Here is a 19,791-nt window from a genome sequence, read left to right as displayed (position 1 = left end):
CTTTGGAATAACTCAGTTTCAAATACATACTTCCTGAAGTTGTCTTTTATTTCTATTTTTTTACTTCAGTATCTTAAATATAAGCATCTATCTACAACTGAATGCACTTTTAAATAGCACAGCATTAAAAATGACAGTACAGAATTAATGAAGTTAATGAAGTTTTTTACATATACTTAGCAAAGAATTAAACTTTGCTAAGTATTTTCCAGATTTGCTTAACTATACTTGTATTATCAATGAATTAAAAACCTATGGAAAGAATGATTCTGCAAATCAACTCTTAAGGGAAGACAAAACAAAATCAACAGAAACCATTCTTTGATATCTTTTATTTTATCAAGACAACAGCTAGTACAGAGTTAACAACACTGAACAAGCTGTTCATCATGCAAGAAGTATATTGAATTTTAATCCTTTTCTTACTACTGCTACTCAAGAGACAGTACAAGATTTCTGTATTTCTAGGGTAGAATATTTATTAACTCAAGCCTTGTCTCAAGTGTGACACAATCAGAATGTTCTGAACAGCTGGTTAGGAAGATAGCCAAGATGCAAGAAAGATGTCTGAGCCTCCTTTTCAAGGGCAGCCAACTCTTGTACTGTAGGCGCCAGAATATCCACATGGCCTTTATAGAGTCCACCTGCCAAAAAAGACCCAGTCTAAGTGATATGTTCAAAGCCATTTGTCAGCAGAACTAGTAACATTCACCAAAAGTCGTTCAGAAAGTTTAAAAAAAGTTTAAGTTAACTATAAAAACAGGTATAAATTCACTTTGGCTGCTTGCGACCCAGAGGCTGTATTGGAACAAACGCATGAGACAGCAAAGAATTAACTTTTTTTTTTTTAATCCATGAATTTGTCATTATGAAGCAGAGAACAATAACAACAAAAAACTAGATCCTGTATAGCAGCATAACTCAAAAGTGTTTTTTTTTTTCCTTACCACCAAGCGCTCTTTTCTGCCCATATGTAACCTTCCCATCAAAGTCATCTACTGGCACTTTTATGTCTGGTTCAATTTGGGCAATAGTGCAGTTTAAGTGTTCTTCAATCTCCCCCAGCAACTAAAAGAAAAAATAAATTAAATTACACTTATGCTCTAAGACTCCAGTTATAACAGTCTTTTTTTGAATGCCATTCAAATAGCATCAACAAAAACTATATATAGGAAACAATGTAGGCTTGGAGACCAAAGACTAATTTTTCCAAATTCAATACACTACTTACAGAAAGTATAATTTCCAAAGTTCTCTAATTTCCTCTTCAAATGGAAGTAAAGTTATAAACACCTCGAAGATAGATCTGTACTTCAACTAAATGGTTAAGACAGACTATAATCCAGTCTTTTAGAGGAAATCACAGAGTCAACCACAGAAAGGCTTGGATTAGGAGGGTTCTTAGAGATCATTTAATCCCAACCGCACTGCCATGGACAGAGACACCTCTCTCTATACCAGGTTGCTCAAAGCCCCATCCATCTTAGCCTTAAACACTGTCAGGGATAGGGCATCCACAGCTTCTCTGAGCAACCTGTTCCAGTGTCTCTCTATCCTCATACTAAAGCACTTTTTTTAGTTTAAAACCATTCCTCCTTGTCCCATCAATACAATCCCTGATAAAGAGTTCCTCCCCAGCTTTCTTGGAAACACCCTTAAGGTACTGTAAGAACATTCTGGTCAAGCAGAAGTTTTACCTGCATCTCATTGTACCATATAGTACAACCTCCTTCTTCCTTCAGTCTAGTATTGTAACATCCTTTTCCACGACTACTGCATACATGATACCAAACCTAGAAATAAGGGAAAACAAACTTTTTAAACTTTGAGAAATAGTTTAGTATATTCATTTTCATAGTTCTAGCATGGAAAATAATCTAGATATCTTTCCAGAGTTCCTTTCAGTTAAGGAGGAAAGAAGCAGCAATTTTCCAATGCAGGCTGTTAAAGTCAGGCATCAGCTGTGAATGGAACTTCAGTAAATAGCATCTGTTCGATTTTGCTTTGGAGTGTAATTACCTTTTCTTTTTCTTTTGCCACAAGGGAGATTGCCAGACCCATCCTGAAATAATGGGGGGAAGAAAGAGAAAAATGCATTTCAACAACTATTGCCAACTTATTAAAAGCAAAAAAAAGAAGTCCAAAAATGTATGGTGTCTACTCTGAACACATACATACCTTTCAGCTCGGCCTACTCTCCCAATTCGGTGAACATAGTTCTGTTTTTCATCAGGGAGTGTGACGTTGATAACTGTAGAAGACACAATCCACGTAACGTGTGTGCATGTGCGTGCATATACTTAGGCATTTCATACATATGCATTTTATATTTATATATGCACTTTACATACACATATATACATATACACACACACTTTAAATACGTGAGCTAATGTTACAGACCACACAACTAAAGTAAATATGCTTTTGATCACTGCACTCCTTCTTCTTAGCCCGTATACACACTATCAAATGTGAACTTAACATTCTGTTAGAGCAGTTACAGGTGTCATTACCCACCTGTGCCACCTACATTTAAGGCTTCCACCATAAAATTTCTTCCCCATTACCTGTTTTAATTCGTTGAAAGGACTGAAAATATATTAAAGCCATATAGAAATTCAATAGCTTGGTTTAAGAGTGATATCTTACCATAGGGAACACCATGAATATCAATTCCTCTAGCTGCAACGTCCGTGCAGATCAAGAAACGGACATCTCCCCTCTGAAAACATAGTTATTACAAGTGGTGAACTAAGTAAACCGAACCAAAATCCAAGCACTAAAACAGCAGCAGTTGTTCCCATTTACTGTACCTTGAAGGCACATCTGTACATTTACACAATACTTCAAATAAAGCTCTTCTGTACAACAGTGCTTTCTGAACATGAATGGCTTGGTCAGTTTACATCCTTATTTTTTCCCAGCAAGATAAGGCAAATATAAATCAATAAATGTCTTAAAAAAAATAAAATCAAACCCAACAGTTTAGTATTTAAACTATCATTTGATTTGTTTTTTGATATTCAAGATACAGTAATTTTAGAAAATAATGATCTGTTACAGAGCTTAAATTTAGGTTTACTTATAAGTAAACCTACCTCTACCCTATCAATGAAAATATCAATGAAAACTCAGAGGTCATGTTAACTGAATATAGATTTCCACTTAAAGAAACTGCATCTTATAATTTTAGAAATTCTAGAGTTTTAGAGTTATAAAACATCCAAACCCATTTTAATTTAAATTGAGGGCATGTATTAACATACAAGGTCTGACTTCAGATATTAGGAAATGAGGGAAAAGCCTGCTAGAACCTGCTGCATCACCTTAAATCTTTCCAGGTTCTGTTTTCTTTCTTGAGGTTTTCTGTCACCATGCAGACAGACACATGAGAACTGATGTCCCTTCCTATCAGGGCCTGAAAGAATTACCATGCATTAATAACATCAAATATAAGGTATGGCACAACACGACACAGCAGTGAAAGAAGCACATGTGGGGAAAAGTCTCAGCTTGGGGGAATTTCACTTGATTTATTATCATAAAACAAACTTCTAGTTACTGATACAGGCATTGGTAAAAACAAGATAATTAAACAGGTTTCTTCCCCCCTCACCAGAAGGGTTTTGTGCAGACATTTCCTCACCCCTTTCTAGTCTAAACGTCCCTTTCTTTCCCCAGATACATCTCTTTACCTTTCTCCTTGTGTCTTATTTCAACCCTCCTGTGTGCTCTCGTATTTCTCCTTCTGTCTCCTCGTATTTATATTTCTGTGCATCCTCACATTCCCTCCTGTGTCTAGAGCAACAACCTCTCATTCTTTCTTACATTTCAGTAGAGGCCCCATACATCTTTCTTACTAGTTCAAATTTTGGCGCACAATGGGCTGTTTCTACCCACTTCAAAGCTGCCTAGAACTGGTATTCGTGGCTTCCTCCCACACTGGAGTGAGCCATGACTTTTATGCCCTATGTTAAAAAACTTGGGCACAGTCTTATTTGTGTGATATCTGAATATCAATGACCTCATCATAAAGTTGTCTTTAAAATAAGCAGGGAAGGGAATAGAATAGAGTTCTGGTGAAAATACTACCTCCGCCCTGTTGGATGAAGTACTGCTCCATATTATCACAATCTATTTTCGTCCTGCAGAAAATAATGGCTTGATCCATCTTGTGCTCTTTGATTGCCCGAACAGTGTACTCTCCCTTCAGAATTTTGATAGCTTCAGACCACATTTCTAAGTTAAAGAAAATATTTTGTTTCAATTATTTAAAAATACAAAAAGCCTTTAAACAGTATGCACTTAAAGATCTCTAGCCTTTGTGTAGACAGGTAAACATTTACTAGCAGAGCAGGTAAACTACACCCTCTTTTTTTTTTTTTTTTTTTTTTTACCTGGAGTGTTAGCACCAGGACGTGTATTGTCTTTTGCATGTACTTCGTCAGTCTAGGAAAAAAACACAAACAACCTTCAGCCACTTCATTGTAGCAGTAGCTAAACCACATTCAATCACAAGAATGGAGGAAGAAAACCTACTACTAACTACTTAGAATTTACTCAATGTTTCTAATAAAAACCTGCATCATCCTCTCAGCTCTGCAAAGACTTTCCTCAATCAACCCATTAGTCACTAAAAACCCTCTTTCTGTTCATCAGCAGGCCTTAAGAACCAAATTCCAGACACAAGACCAGCTGCAATTCATTTATCCTTTTGAATGGAATCAATTGTTTACACTCACAATCCTGAAATTTCACTTATTGCGACTGCTTCTAGCTAAGAAATAATTTTAAAATGAGATTTAATATCCTAGATTTCTTTTTAAATAAAATAATGAAATTAACGTTGTTCTTAATCGTCTAAAATGCTTGAGACAGCAGGACTGGCTCCATTACATAGAGATAACTCAGATTCTAAAGTTCACACTAACCCTCCCTTGTAAGTTTAAAAAAATATTCAGGCATTAAATGTACCGTTCACAATACTATCACCTGAGAACAAACATTAAAGAGCCTTGAACTTGAAATAAATAAAATATCCTTTCAACTAACTGTTTTTTGGTAAGACAGCAGAAACAAAACAATAAACATGGCAAAGATATTCACCCTTTTTTAAACAACTAAGAGATACAAGATGAACTTGAAGTGTAGGCACGTGTTACCTAAATAAATTTTAATTAAAAAAATACAGAAACAAGTAGTTGTGCTATCTTGGATTTTTGTACATGCCTATGAATTTCTTCAATTTATGAATAAATTCATGCATGGAATGGAAAAGTTGCTAGTTCTTTAGAATGAGTTCAGGTAAGATCATTAGACAAATTGGTTTTCTGATGTTACATGCAAAATTCTTTTTAAGTCACGTGAAAATTACAGTTACTTGAAATCCTTCCAGTACTTAGAAGACATATTACCTAAAATTATTTTATTTAAATATTTGTTTTCACTTCAAACTCCAATTAATTGACCAAGCCACATAGATTCAAATCCACAAATGAAGAGTACCTTGAAGAACCAAAACCTCACAAAACAGAACCACAGAATGGTTGAGGTTGGAAGGGACCTCCAGAGATCATTTAGTCCAACCCCCATGCTCAACCACGGTCACCTACAGCATGTTTCACAGGATCACATCTGGGCAGATTTTGACTATCTCCAGAGAAGGAGACTCCACAACCCTCTCTGATAGAGATCTGTCTCACCTTAAAATAGCAACCTCAGAAGAGGGGGGGCAAGACACAAAATGTGTATGCACATCTCACAGCAGACAAGACTAAGAATTTTTCTTTTTATGATCAACTGCCTTTTAGAACATTAGACAATGAAAAAAAATCACTCTGGCTTTATGGGACAAGAAAACCTCACTTGGATATGGTCCAACATACTAAGCAAAACCAAGTCATTAGACCACACTTCATGGAGGAAAATACTTAACTCCATTTAAGTTAAAAACTACTTTTCAACCTTATATAATTTCGTGCTAATCTAAACATTCTGTTCTACCACCAGACAAGTTAATCTACCTTTAACTAAAGAAACATTTTGAATCTAAACACAAAGCTGGTTCATATAATGAAAAGTAAAATTATTCATGTAGATCTGAAAGCAATAGAATAATCATTGCTACATCATAAGAAACTGGTTGTTTGTATGTTTTTTTCCTATATTAGAATCAGATACAAACCTAAAATACAAGTGAAGTGAACTTATGTTAAGACGTAACTAAAATGCTCTAACAGACCTAACAAAGGGAAATTCCAGAGACAGCAAGATGTTAAGAAAACCTACGGATCCTAAGCACATATGAGTTGCTAAAAAATAAAATACAGCTCCAGGTTATCCAGAGCTTGAAAACTAAAGGCTTCAACAACAAGCTTCCCACCTGAACAGGTGTCAGGTGAATGCAAAATTTAAACCCAACATTCAAATGTAGTTTGAGATTAAATCCATTCCTCTAAAAATTGTTCATTTCACATGCATCTTTCTGTAAAGTGCTTATTTTTTTCCTCCTATCAAAAGTATGTTGGGAAGTTTACCTGTCTCTTGTGAATGATGAGAAGGAAGAACCAGTGAAGCTACAGACCATTAGCTGTGAAATGACTGAATAAGCAGTGTGGTGCCATTGCTCTCTACCTTGAAAAGGTAGCACTACTCCATCAGTATTTTCCCCAATCATGTTCATAAGACTGTACCATTAAAAAACTGTTGTGACATTACAAACGTTAGGCTGCTAACTAACATGGAACAAACATTTCAGAAACACTGAACTTTCAATAGCTGGCAAAGATCCTACAACACTGGGCCTCAACCCTGCATATTAAATAAGTAAACATTCACAAACAAGTAATCTAAGTTCCACTTATAGACCACTTACTCTGATATGATTCTTGCCAAGTCTTTCCCAGAGTTTATCAGCTTTTGGATTAACAGGCACAACTACATGGTGTACAGTTTCAGGGACAGAATCTTCTCCTTTTAGATCAACCCAGGTGGGAAAATGCATGATCTTTTCAGACAGCTTTTTCACATCAAAAGAATGCAGTGTTGCAGAACACACGATCACCTGAGAAGAAAAAAAGCCACATGAATACCACTGAAGATCAGATTCTCCTAGAACAAAAAACAAACAAACACACAAAACAAAAAAAGTAGAACTGCAAGAACGTCATGTGGTAGCTGAATAGCACACTGCAGCACAACAGTGTCTTCCAAACCGGCTATTCTCATCACAGCATCTACTCTGCTGATGAGTCAAGACAAAGTTACTGAATTATTCTCTTAGAGAAACACAATAATTTAAGAGGAATAAAGCAGAATTACTGAGAAATGATTATTAGAGCATTAGAAAGAGTGTAAGTAATCTCCCATTTTTCAGATACGTTTGTATCATGTAACCCAAATACTGATAGACACTGGACTTCAGATCTAGGATCCTAAAAATACGTTTGCTAGCAATTACTGAACCCAATGAACAAGTGCTACTTGTGGACAAGAGGTGTAATGAAGAATAAACTACTTCAGAGAAGAAATGTTCCATACCATGCAACAGTCAACAACTGACAGCAGGGCACACCACAAAAAAAACCAACAAACAAAACAAGAACAAACTCTATACCTGAAGTCGCTTTCCATCTGAAGTGATCTGAGGAATTTGACTATGGATCCTGTTTATGAAGTCTGAATAACCTTGGAGAAGAAGGCCATCCTACACATGAATAAAATGAGAGAAAAAAGGTGCAGTTCTTATTTGTCAGCCTACATACCTCAGTCAAATAACCAACACACTTGTAGTCTCAACAGTTCTACTCATTTAATTAGCTGAACAGCTCAATGCATACTCAGGATATTACTACTACTAAGGAGGAAAAAAAGAGTATTTTCAAGCACAGCTGCTATGCTTCAGAAGAAATTAAACATCTGCTTCAGCTGCTTCTCCTAGCTAATACTCCTCGGCACATTATGTGAACGCTTAGCTATACTTCTACAGATCAAAGAAAGAAAGAGAGGCACTCATTTCATAGCATATTGAGTAGGACATACACTGGCTTCCTGACCTGCTGGGTAATCGAAACACTTATCTAGTCTTAGTCCTTTCAAGTTTCCTGAATACTATGCTGGACAGAGACAGGGACTTATTTCATTAATCTTATAAATACAGACTAAAACATACTTCTCTATTAGGTAAAATAGAAACAGCTTTACAGAGAGGCAACAAGAGGAAGTTGTGTAGTTTGTTACACTTAAACAACAAGGAGATTAACCTGGACTACTCTAGAAGTAGCTAATTTAAGCACTAAATGCTACAAAGCAATGTTGTTTCATTACAACTAAGAAATGTTATACTGCATTTAAGAACAGAACTTGAGTATCATTTAGTTCTCTACATACAGCTTCATCCAGAACGAGGAATCTAACTTGAGATAAATTAAGCTTTCCTGTTGAGACCAGGTCATCCAGTCTTCCAGGAGTTCCAACAACAATATCCACCTATGAAATACAGAAGAGCATTAATTGATCCCGTAGCTAACTTGGAGGCACCACCAGCTTTGCTTAAACTTCAGTATGTGAAACAATCAGCCGTATGATATCCTATTTTCTATGAATTATAACCACAGATTGCTAGAATGATTTGTATTGGAGGGACATCTTGTGGTCATCTGGTCCCATATGACATACATCACAACCAAAGGACAACTTCCAATTTGCTTTAGAATTCTCAGGACCCTGCCCAGTAAAATTTTGACATCTTCAAGGGCAGAGATTCCATAAGCTCTCCAGGCAACAAATCTGATTTTAAATAGGAATAAAATAAATTCAAGTATATTTCCACAGTAAGAGAGTTAAAGTCTACCAACCATAGAAATATACTTAAGATCTTGCAAGATGGAAGGGTTCATCATCACAAATTTATCGTATAATCATTTAGGTTGGAAGAGGCCCTCAAGATCACCTAGTCCAACCCATGACCTAACGCTAACAAGTCCACTAAGCCATAACACTATGATTCATATCAAAGTCTAGCAATCTTCCAGTTCAAACCTGCTTAGGAGAAATGTCTGATTTTGGCAGCTAGAGACACTGAAAAAACTCCTTAACAGTGATCGAGTCTCACTTTTGTGCCTTGAATAAAGGCACAAATTGTCCTAAGGGACAACTGAATTGACTGTACATTCCGTGCTGCAGAAACTAAGCTGGGTCCTCCTGCATAGGATTGGTTTTTGGTGTAGCTTGATGTGGACAATTGCAGAGCAGTTTTATTTGCATATACGTGAAGAAGTTAGTAAGAAACCTGTCTCTATCCTGATAATTAACAACAAATATAAAGGTACACTTCTATTTTAAAATTTTCAGCAGTACTCAAGACCTAACAGAATTTGATCAAATACCATAAGCATTTGCAGTGAGAGTTGCCATGGAAATGAAATGAAAAAAGCTAAAACAGCACAATATGAGCTTGCTATCAGCTGCATGGTCTCTTTTTAGCAGGTTTACAGAAGTCACAGGAAGTATTATTACTGTTCTCCAGGGACACCATGAGTTATTTAGAACCTAAACTATTAAGTCGTATGAACAAAAATAAATACAACTTACTCCTTGTTCCAGCACAGAGAGTTGATCTCTTGCAGCAACCCCACCAATAATCAGCAGTTCCCTAAAACAAACATTACATCAATGTATTTTGACATTTGGTAAATTTTTGTTGTATTCAGGAGAGAAAGTAACAGGCTGAAGACTGATTCCACTATTAATAGTGATTAACATTTCTGAACAGTAATTAGGAACAAAATACTAAAAAATAAAAATTCTTCCTCTTATATAGCATATGGTACTTTGAGAAAGTTTTAAATTGTATTTTAATTCATTATTTAATTATTGTTGTGAAATTAGTTAATGTTAAATATTTAATACCTTTAGAAAAAGGATCTGTTCCTTATAATCTTAAGGAAAAATTCACTTTCTAAGTTCCTTGTATTTTTGAAAGCTAGCAATGCAAATAGCCAAGCTAAATTAATCTTACATCTTAATTTGTCTCTCCCTATTACTAGTAACATGCTATTCCATTAAAAGCACTCTTGTGAACTGACTGTACTTTAATACGTAGACATGTCTTTTTTTTTTTATAAGCACAATTTAAACAGGAAAAACTTTAGACTAAAGCATCCTGTAGACAAACTTTATTTGTTGTTTGGATTGCAATCCAGTGCTTTTAAGTGCAACATTTGTTCTATGAACACCGCAATGTAAGCAGAGCAGACCTTGTATATAGCCACCTGTTGGAGTCAGACTACAGGGTAAGAATTCGAAGATTGACTGGTAGCTGGTATTGCTGAGACTATTACCAGTAGCACTGCAGATTAAGGTCCATGTAGCAACAAAGTAGAACCCCACCCTCCAAGTCATGTCCACGGACAATGTCATGAACACAACCTAAGTATCAGATGCGCTGTTACCTTAATTTGGGATTATCAACATATTTTTTGAACTGCTTCACATTGTTCAAAGTTTGTTCTGCTAGCTCTCTAGATGGTTCAACAATCAATGCTTTTGGAGCATTTGGAAGGTTCTGTGTTTGAACCACTTGTGCATTTCCTAAGATTAAAAAAAAGAGCAGTTAGAGACAGAGTACATACCTATCTTGGAATTTATTATTGTAAACAAACTTGTGATTCTAAATATTCCACAGAAGGGAATATTCTGCTTCAGATTAATATTCAAAAAATACAAGTCTTGCCATTACAATAGTATACTGGCCATGCAACATAATTTTTATCATACAGCTTAAAAACCAGACACTTGTTTTCTAAGTAGATACCCTGCAGTAACCTATTTAAGAGAAGTTTACTCATCTGATACATTTCAAAAATTCCAAGCATAGGACTATTTGCAATTTCCATTGAAGACAACCCTGAAGACTACTGAAAAAGCTCTAGTTTTGCTACCACTAAGGTGTTAGTATTCTAAGACCCTGAGTACAGCAGAAATTAAGAAATTGAAGTGATCAAAATTCGTATTCAGACAACCTTAAAATACAATGGAGAAATTTAAAAGGTCAAACCTTACCTGCATGTTGTGATTTTACAACACTACCATCGGGAGCCTTGCAGAGTCCAATATAGCCATCTTTTGGGGGAAACTTGAAGTCTTCTTCGCCAAAATTGAATTTTAATTCAGCATTCTAGATTTCAACAAAATAGTCATACAGATTCAAGAGACCACGTGAAATTGTTTTTCATTTTACAAGTAGCTTCCCCATGAGAAACCAGCTAAACAAAGAGGCATGTGTGGAGATAGGGAATGTGGTGTTTTTTCCCCTCCCTTCACATTCTCCTTCCCCAAGAAGTCTAAAGCCTGCCAGACAGTTTGTGCTTCATTCTAGTTCTTCTACAAGAATATTCTCTTTTATTCTACATCAAAGTATTCTTACAGTTACAGATATGCTGAAACTTTTAAGATTTGTTTTATTCATATTTGACAACTAAGCATAATTAAAAAACAAGCCAATATAATTTTTAGATTTGTACATTTCTCTGACCACCAAAAAGATGTGCTAAGCCCTTTACTCATCACCCCAGAGAGAATGAAGAAAACAAAGACACACTATTAGATTTACAGAATGTTAAGAGTAAATGAAACAGGAAACTTAAGGGTTCAGGGAGACCACTTATAAAGTTGCTTTCTTATCTCTGTGGAATCACACTATACTGAAGTTTAATAAAGGTAATTCTTGCTCCAAGCTATTCTACCCTTACATTAAAGTTTTGGTATTTCAGTTTGAATTAAGATATCCAGTATTTAGCTTGAGGAGTCCTCAAAGCTAACGCACTGATGACCACTACAGTAGTGGATTACTAGTGCGCAGAAAGAAAAATAGTGAAAGCATAACTACAGTAATTGTACAGTAGTTGCTCTATCAGAACTACACCAGTTTTCTGGAACTCGTGCATTTGTGATATTCCTAAGTTACCTTCAGCACACAAGCTGCAAAGAGTGCCTGGTTCCTTATGTGTGGTGGGATTTCAAACGCAAGGCCAAGGTCTTTCCCTGAAAGTAGGGACCATTCAGTCAGACTCCGCATGTATGCACATCCGCCCTCCCCAGCCATGTGAGCATTCAAGTTAAATTCCAAAGAATAAAGTGAAGAAAACTTACCATTTTTGGAAAATTTTATTTGTCCTTTATCTAAATCTAGATAACATCCAATTGTATCATGCATAGTGAATTCCTACAATGAAAAGAACTTTGTTAAACTCACAAATTTTGGGGTTGTTTATTGTATTAAAAAATAAAAAAAAAAACAGTGTTTGCATTCTGCCAACTTTTACAGTTTTCATATTTCTCCCTACTAAACACTTATTTTCAGGACAAGCAAGTTCTATTTTTACCCCAATATTACTAACATAAACAACATTCACATTTTTGATTACACATCTTCAGTAAGCTGCCCAATTTATCTTAGATATTAAAACTGTTATTGCTGCTTTAAATTTGCTCAAATGCCTTTACAATGATAAATTCTAGTCATTTACCTGGAAGAATTCTGTATTATGAAGATGTGCATTAATCATGCATTTAGTAGCCAATGTAAATCCAAGTTTAGAGCATCAAAGACTAATAGAAACCTATCTTCTGGTTACTGAAAAGACTAACTCATGTAGCATACATTTAATACCTCCTACAAATTTAAATATTTCATTTAAATCATTTTAAGTCTTCTCATTGTAAAGGTATTTAATAAAAACTTTTATACTGTGAAGTGCCTTTTCAAGTTCAACAGATCAGAAGTCACTTAAAAAACTAAAATAGTAAAAGCTGCAAATTTTACAGTATTGACAATTTGCTAATACCACAAAAAGACATTTCTACTGTGCTCTTCATATTTATATAAGTTATGCTTAAACATTCATGCATGCAGAATGCACACTACACAAAAAACACCACAGATATTCCTGGTAGGTGTTTTCAGAAGAGTGTATCAAGATATTTGTAATGGTATATCCAACTAACTGGCAGAAATTAAGCCTGACTTCAATACCTTACTGGCATTGAAGTATGTGTTTTGAGTTTTTTTGGGACTTCAATTGCCAGTATACAGGTTTCCATGCCCTTACTTTGACATCCACCAATGCATACAGATGGGATGTTATTCAAGCTAACACTGAAATAAGTCAAGAAATAAATCCAAGAGATCAGTTAACCATTAACCTATAACACACATAAGAGTTTTATCGTCTAAATAAATCAACATCTTTGTGGTCTAGCCACTATCAAAAATCCAACATACTAACTGCTTTTGTTTGATCTAGTTAATGTGCTTTTGTCCAAAAATGCTTTGAGGTTTCATGGTATTTTTACTTCGCAACTTTACCTTAAAAATTTGGCACTGCTAGGAAAGCATTGATTGCTATAGCATGTAACCAAGATAAAAAAAATATTAAAAAAAAACAAACATGAAGAAATTGAGAAATTAATTGCAATGTTCTTTATTAGTAAGTAATTCAAACTTACCTCACCATAGCTGTCAAATTGCTTATTGTGAGATTTCTTACCAGTGCCACCAAATCCAAAGCCAAATTTATCAGTGCCTGAAAACAAGGCACAGTAAGGCCTTTTATTGTTTGGCTGACAGGTTACATTCCCTCCCCCCACCTCCCTCCAGCTCTTCTTTGTCCATTATCATTTATATTACCAACTGAAACTTTTACAATGTCAATAATAATACTCAGTGTTAACTGAAGACTCCTAGTTTGATGTATTATGAACTAATCTTTGACCAGTATACTGGTACTCTAGTCATCCTCATAAAAAGAGAGAAATAAAAGGAAAAACATCACAAAAGTATCATCATCATCTATACAGATTTCTTCTTACAAGCAGAAGATCTGTACAAGTTTTGAATTCACTGATATTGCTAACCTTCCCAAGGAATCCCTTCTCTGCAAGAAGAGAACAGGATTCCAGCCATTTCATAATGTCTACAGGATTACAGTAGATCCACCTTCTTAAGATGAAACTCACCCAAATCTAGTGATGCCTGCATAGTTGACCAACCAACTCTGCACAAGCCTTGGTCATGACAAGACACTTCATAGTAGTATTTTCCTTTAAGGGAAAAAAGATAAAAAAACACCTTAATTTCAATTTCATTGAGGTGGTTCAGTTTGGCAGTCCAGAATCACCAAACGTCTAACATTTCTACCCTATTGCGTTAGAGTGAAAGTGATCTGTAAGTACCTATGTACCTCAATGGAGAAACATGTACTGGAAAACAGCAGGCCTAAGAGACGAAAAAGTATGTGCTCAGAGGTAGTGTGTGAAAGTCTTCAAATAACTAGTAAAAACTGGTAAGCTAGTGACACCTGTGATTCTCCAGAATCCACAGCATTTGATTAAACTCAAAACCCCAGGGGTCTGCTAAATCACTGCAAGAACACCAGTATGCACTAGCACTGACAACTTGCTGTCTAACTTGACCTGCGTTCAGTTGGTTGCCATGTATAGACTACATGCTTGTGTGCACACCTGATGAAATCAGACTGCTCAAGGGTCATTCTGAACACCCACCTAAAATCACTGGAGTGTCAGCATGACTCTCTGCTTCCAACTAAACAGTTGGGATTGGCCTCCCAACTTCAACCAGATAACCATGAAATCTGTGCATGCATGTACCTATGGGGGAAATAATTGGAAGTACTGTGTGAATAGCTATTTCCTATTCATGACATTTAATAGGATATGTTCTAATAAACACCAGTTATGAATGCCTCACCTCTGACACAATCCCCAATCAGGAAAAGGCAGTTTACAAGACAAGGAGAGAAAAACAAACTAAAGTATTTTATTTGCCTTTCGAAAGTCTTCAGCTAGCAGTAAATTGAGTAATGGCACATTTGCTTAGATAGACAGCAAATTTGAAATGCGACTGTCTACATTAACAATAGGTGCTAAGTGGGTGTTTCAGCTGAGATTTTTAGGAGCCTGAAATATGTTGTTTTATAGCTACCTTTAGTCACGCCTCTAGTTGCTCTGCATCCATGCCATTCTTTTACTTCCCTGCTTTGGCAACACAGACCATCTGATCCAATTGCTGAAAATGACAAGACAGTTTTATATAGAAAACGCTTTTTTAACAGTTTTTTAAAGAAAGCTTTGTACGTATTTTATTCTTTTTGTTTCACAATGTGAACATTTCAAATACAATAACAATTAAGATAACTCACCAAAAGCTGATCCTCTATCATATGGGTTCATCTGCCATTTATTGAGCACTAAGTTTGAAAGACAGAAAGAGAAAATTCTTTAAAGCAACAAGGTTAAGCCTGGAGAACTCAAATTCAAATTTCACATCGTCTCTGCCACCTAGCTTAATATTTTGGGAAGGCAGCCTTATTCCAAATCAATTCAAACCCTCTAGGTCAGCAAAGGCCTAAAAACTTAGAGCTGCCTAATACAAAGCTAACTTATGCAAATTTGAATTATTCCATTAAATGCAGCACAGATTAAATTGCTTAAAAATACAACTGAAAACAATAAAGACACTTATAAGGTAAGCCAGAGTGTAAATGAACTGCACTGTCAACACTGCAGCAGTCATTATCAGTAAAAACTGAAAGGTTAGTACTTCCATTAACATTTTCAAAATTTTGTTTTTACAGTTATTGTTGGTGACAAGTCTCAATCTGTAACTACTACAGACTGAACACATTTACTAGCTCTCAAGTTGCAAGTCTATTTAAAAGGACATCTATATTAGACACTTGCATACTGTGCGAATAACACTATGATTACAATCCATACTATATCAGCAGGTTCTGGCCCTGCATATCGCCATCTCAGTTCAACATTTCTGAATTCAAATCTGCATAGCCCAATGCATCCCAGTTCTTCCCATTATTAACACCATTAAGTTTATATTTGTAATTTTATATTATCTGAAGTAATTGTATTCTATTCACATTACCCCAAAGTTTTAAAAAAGTATCTGTTCAATGGCAAGTCAGGCTGCCTTCACTTTGTGGTGTTATGGAATTGACATGAATTAACAGCAGTCTAAACTTTGGAAGAGGGAAAGATGAAAGCTCACCTGCTCCACCAGTTTTAATAGTTGCTTTCCCTTTCTTCCCTTCCATCTGGTCCTTCAGTGTTTCATAAACAATCTGGATAACTGGAATGCTAAAAGCCTGAAATATAATGTTATTTTTCTTCCACCATCTATGCAGGTATTTCCATATATACAGACAGTCTGGTTTTCAGTTGAAATACCCATAGCTTTGAAAGACTTTAAAGCATATCTAATTGTTTGTTTAAAAACATAGTCAAATATATACATATTCTCTCTGTATGCATACACAAACACCATGCATCTTACCACATAAAATACTTGTACATTCTACTACTTTCTATTAGAATTAAAATTGATTACTTACACCAGTTTTTCCACTGCCCGTTTCTGCAGCCTACAGGAAGAAAAATTTAAGTTTAATCAGAGTTACAGCTTCCACTCTAAGGATTGTTCTACAGCTCTATTTTAACAAACTATAAATTAAGGTTACTTTTACCTCTGCATAATATAGAAGATCTTAAAGAGTAATACCACTGCTTCACAGAAATCAGACAAATACAAACACAAAACCTTTTCAATGCACTTGGAACATAACAGCTCCCAGAATTCACCAGGGGAGCTATCTATGTATGTCTGAGTTCTCAAGGTGCTACAGAAGATTACAGGAGGCATCACTCTGATTACAGAACCTGCAGAAAGCATGACACCCAAGTATGCCAATCGGGTATTTTTAAGGTTATTGAGACTGAAGCACTTGTTAAGATGGTATTTGTCACGTTTCATGCAGTTCTGTGTCAGGTGAAGAGTAGAGTAGGGGAGATCAGTTAGCTTTCACACATGTAGCAGTGCCCGTCAAACTGTCTAGTTGTCAGAAACTGAAAGCCTAAGAAGAATGAATTCCACCTGCAAGAACAGGTGGAAACACACCAGAAACTCTATAGTTTTTAGTTCAAGGATGTATTTTTCCACTTAAGGAGGACAGAAGAACAAGTGTAATTACAGACCCTTCCGGAAAGAAGGGTTCTGGAAACAGTGCACACTCAGGCAAGAGACACACACTTCCTTGGAACACGGCTGTCCTGCATACATACCATAAGCACATCACCACCTCCCAGGATCAATGGGATAGATTCTGCTTGAATATCTGTAGGAAGACTATAGGAAAGAACACATTTATACAAATAGAGGTTATCAGAAGAAAAAAAAAAGATTTTTGCTTACACAAGAACCTATAGATATCACTTCAATGTATCAGTAACGTAAGATGCGGAATAGCAGGTGAAAGTTATTCCTCCTGGTTTGCTGCTGAGGAAGTGAAGAGGTACAAATTTACACGGAAGGTTTAGAATAGCTGATGTGCTTTGACAGGAAGTGACAAGTGGATGCAGCGAATTCAATTGCACCCCAAGAAGAGGTCCATATCTTACCTCACTATGCTAATGACAGAAGGAAAAGATTAATTATTGATTTACAGATTTCTTCCCTTCCAGTATGGTTCACTTTTAAAGCCACTTACATAGTCCTCATTTACAAAATTCCTACTTAATACTGGAAAATAAATTAATGAAATAAATGTAACTAGTATCTTGAAACCATCTCAGCAAATTAATGCCATGTATACAGGAAAAGAATTACATAAATTAAGACTATCCATACAGGTAACATTCATTCAAAATTACAATTCAAAACTAGCTTTAAAATACTGAATTTCAACCCAATAAGCAACTAACACCAGGAAGAATAACTCTGGTAAAATAACACACTCAGTCATCAACCCTGAAAAACACAAATTCAGCCTACAGTTTGGAGAACGCTTACTGAACATACATCATTTAAATGACAGTATTTCATATAGCAATCCCACAATACATAGTAAATAAACCTGAAGTACAGGGGCTTTTGTCAAACAAATGACACTGAAGCATAAGCTGTCATACTTTGCTCGTCCAAGCTTGTGTTACCACTGCAGTTACAGTTTGATCTTCAGCTGCTCACACTATGAGGAAATGTAAGAGATGCAACAATGCTAAAAGGAAATATATACCCCTGCTATCACATTACAAAAAAGTGGGTATTTCCAGAAGCACGTGATACATCACTGAAAGGCAAATTTGATTTTGCCAGGCCCAAAGGTAAGCCTACTTACAGCCAATCCATCTCCTCCACTGCTTGAGCTATCTCAGGCATAACACCCATTTCTGCAAGACAAAAATAATAATAATAATAATAAGACAAAACACAAATAACAAGCAGTGTTAGTTACATCAACATAGCCCAGAATGAAGTGTTTCCACTTGGAAATTTTCAATTACAAGCAAAAATAAATATATGTATTACGTTCTTTAAGCAAATGTTTACATGTTAGTCTTCACACTGTCACACGCTAATTTTCCACGCACACAGAAAGCCAGCGCATGACAGTGTGTATATATACACACCAAAAACTTGGTTAACACATACATATGCATACAGCCAAAAATCATTCTTACATTTGCTATAGTAATAGGAATACTACTAAGAAGTGGGGGAATGTTTTATTTTCATTGTTTTCAGAAAGCTTCAGTCTTCAATTATTTACTCCTAAAGCCTCACACAAACCACATAATCAAAAAGTTTTTTCTTAGCAACAAGTTATTATTAATTGCAATTGAGAGATAAATCCCTTAAACAGTCTTTGCACTTTTAGCATACTTCCCATTTATGCTGATTAAGTTCTTTCAGTGCGTACTAACGAATAAAACAACTAGCGATGGCACAATATAAGTTTTCCTCCACTATTTAATAAAAATAAACCTGTCCACCACCCAAACTTATCTTCAGGTCTAAAGGAGCTTCAGTATTTCCCTTGATGATGATGTATGGTGATTGTCTGGGTGCGTATATAGGAAGAGGGAAACAACAGTACCAACAGTGATGTGTGCTACTTTAGGAAAAAAATCTTCTATTATGGTTTAGACAGACATTTTAATCATGATAAGGCACTGAGTTTGTTTAGCGTGGGGAAGAGGAAGCTCATGGGAGATCTTATTGCTTTCCACAACTACCTAACACAGGATGGGGTTGCTCCTAAAACGTTACGAATCACTGCAGTACACAAAACAGTTGCCATAAGCTTCCCGTTGTAGAAACGACTCACATTAAGGAGTCAGCCTTAACCTCCAAGCAGCCCCATTTACCAGGTACACGCATGCCACATACGCCCTAAAATCCAGCAAACCCACTGAGGCGAGCACACCTGCTGGCCTGCCAAAACCTGGGCAGCCAGAATAGCATCTGCGCCTCCCTAGGCCTACTGCGTAGCGACGCATGTACTACAGCGAGCCCCTACTGCCCACCGGGAACCACCTCCTCCTCTACACCCCCACAAGGCCCCGTCAGACCCAGGCCCCAGAGGGGTCTCCCAGCGCTTGGCCTCCCCCAGCCCTGCCCCGCACCACGTACCCGAGAACGCCGCCATCTTGGCACTGCCAGACTCCCCTCCCGCAGAGCGCAGGCGCAGCCCAGAGATGCCGCTTTAGGGTGCCGGGGGGCAGCAGAGAGCGCCACGCCGCACGTTCCGACCCCCGCCTGTTCGTGTGTGCATCGCGTATATAAGTCCGGGCTGCTACGCGGAGAAGGAAGAAAAAATTATTTTTTGTTGTTTTGTGGATTTTAAGTTTTTAAGGGCATACTCGGATGACCTGCTCACGGTTTTTTCACCTTCCTGAAAGATTTTTTTTTTTTTTTTT

The 19,791-nt window shown here is 36.4% G+C and overlaps 1 protein-coding gene across 1 annotated transcript; it reads right to left on the bottom strand.

Annotated features, from left to right (window-relative positions):
- Positions 1-317: 317 nt before the first annotated feature.
- On the bottom strand, positions 318-19,611 carry DDX1 (DEAD-box helicase 1). The gene is made up of 26 exons (XM_027455254.3): positions 19,505-19,611; positions 18,210-18,261; positions 17,155-17,218; positions 16,428-16,457; positions 16,085-16,181; positions 15,222-15,269; positions 15,005-15,088; positions 14,020-14,103; positions 13,510-13,586; positions 12,154-12,226; positions 11,969-12,045; positions 11,065-11,179; positions 10,455-10,593; positions 9,595-9,655; positions 8,392-8,490; positions 7,619-7,708; positions 6,878-7,066; positions 4,401-4,452; positions 4,096-4,242; positions 3,330-3,421; positions 2,653-2,725; positions 2,179-2,251; positions 2,020-2,062; positions 1,698-1,793; positions 948-1,068; positions 318-644 (listed from the first exon to the last, which is right to left on the bottom strand). Exons 1-26 carry the CDS (start codon positions 19,518-19,520, stop codon positions 514-516), a joined length of 2,223 nt encoding a protein of 740 aa, XP_027311055.1. The 5' UTR covers positions 19,521-19,611; the 3' UTR covers positions 318-513.
- Positions 19,612-19,791: the final 180 nt, after the last annotated feature.

The sequence above is a fragment of the Anas platyrhynchos genome, chromosome 3 (genome assembly GCF_047663525.1).
Source record: "Anas platyrhynchos isolate ZD024472 breed Pekin duck chromosome 3, IASCAAS_PekinDuck_T2T, whole genome shotgun sequence".
Lineage (NCBI taxonomy): Eukaryota > Metazoa > Chordata > Aves > Anseriformes > Anatidae > Anas > Anas platyrhynchos.
Note: the sequence above shows the minus strand (reverse complement) of the source record. Positions and strands in the feature narration are given on the sequence as shown.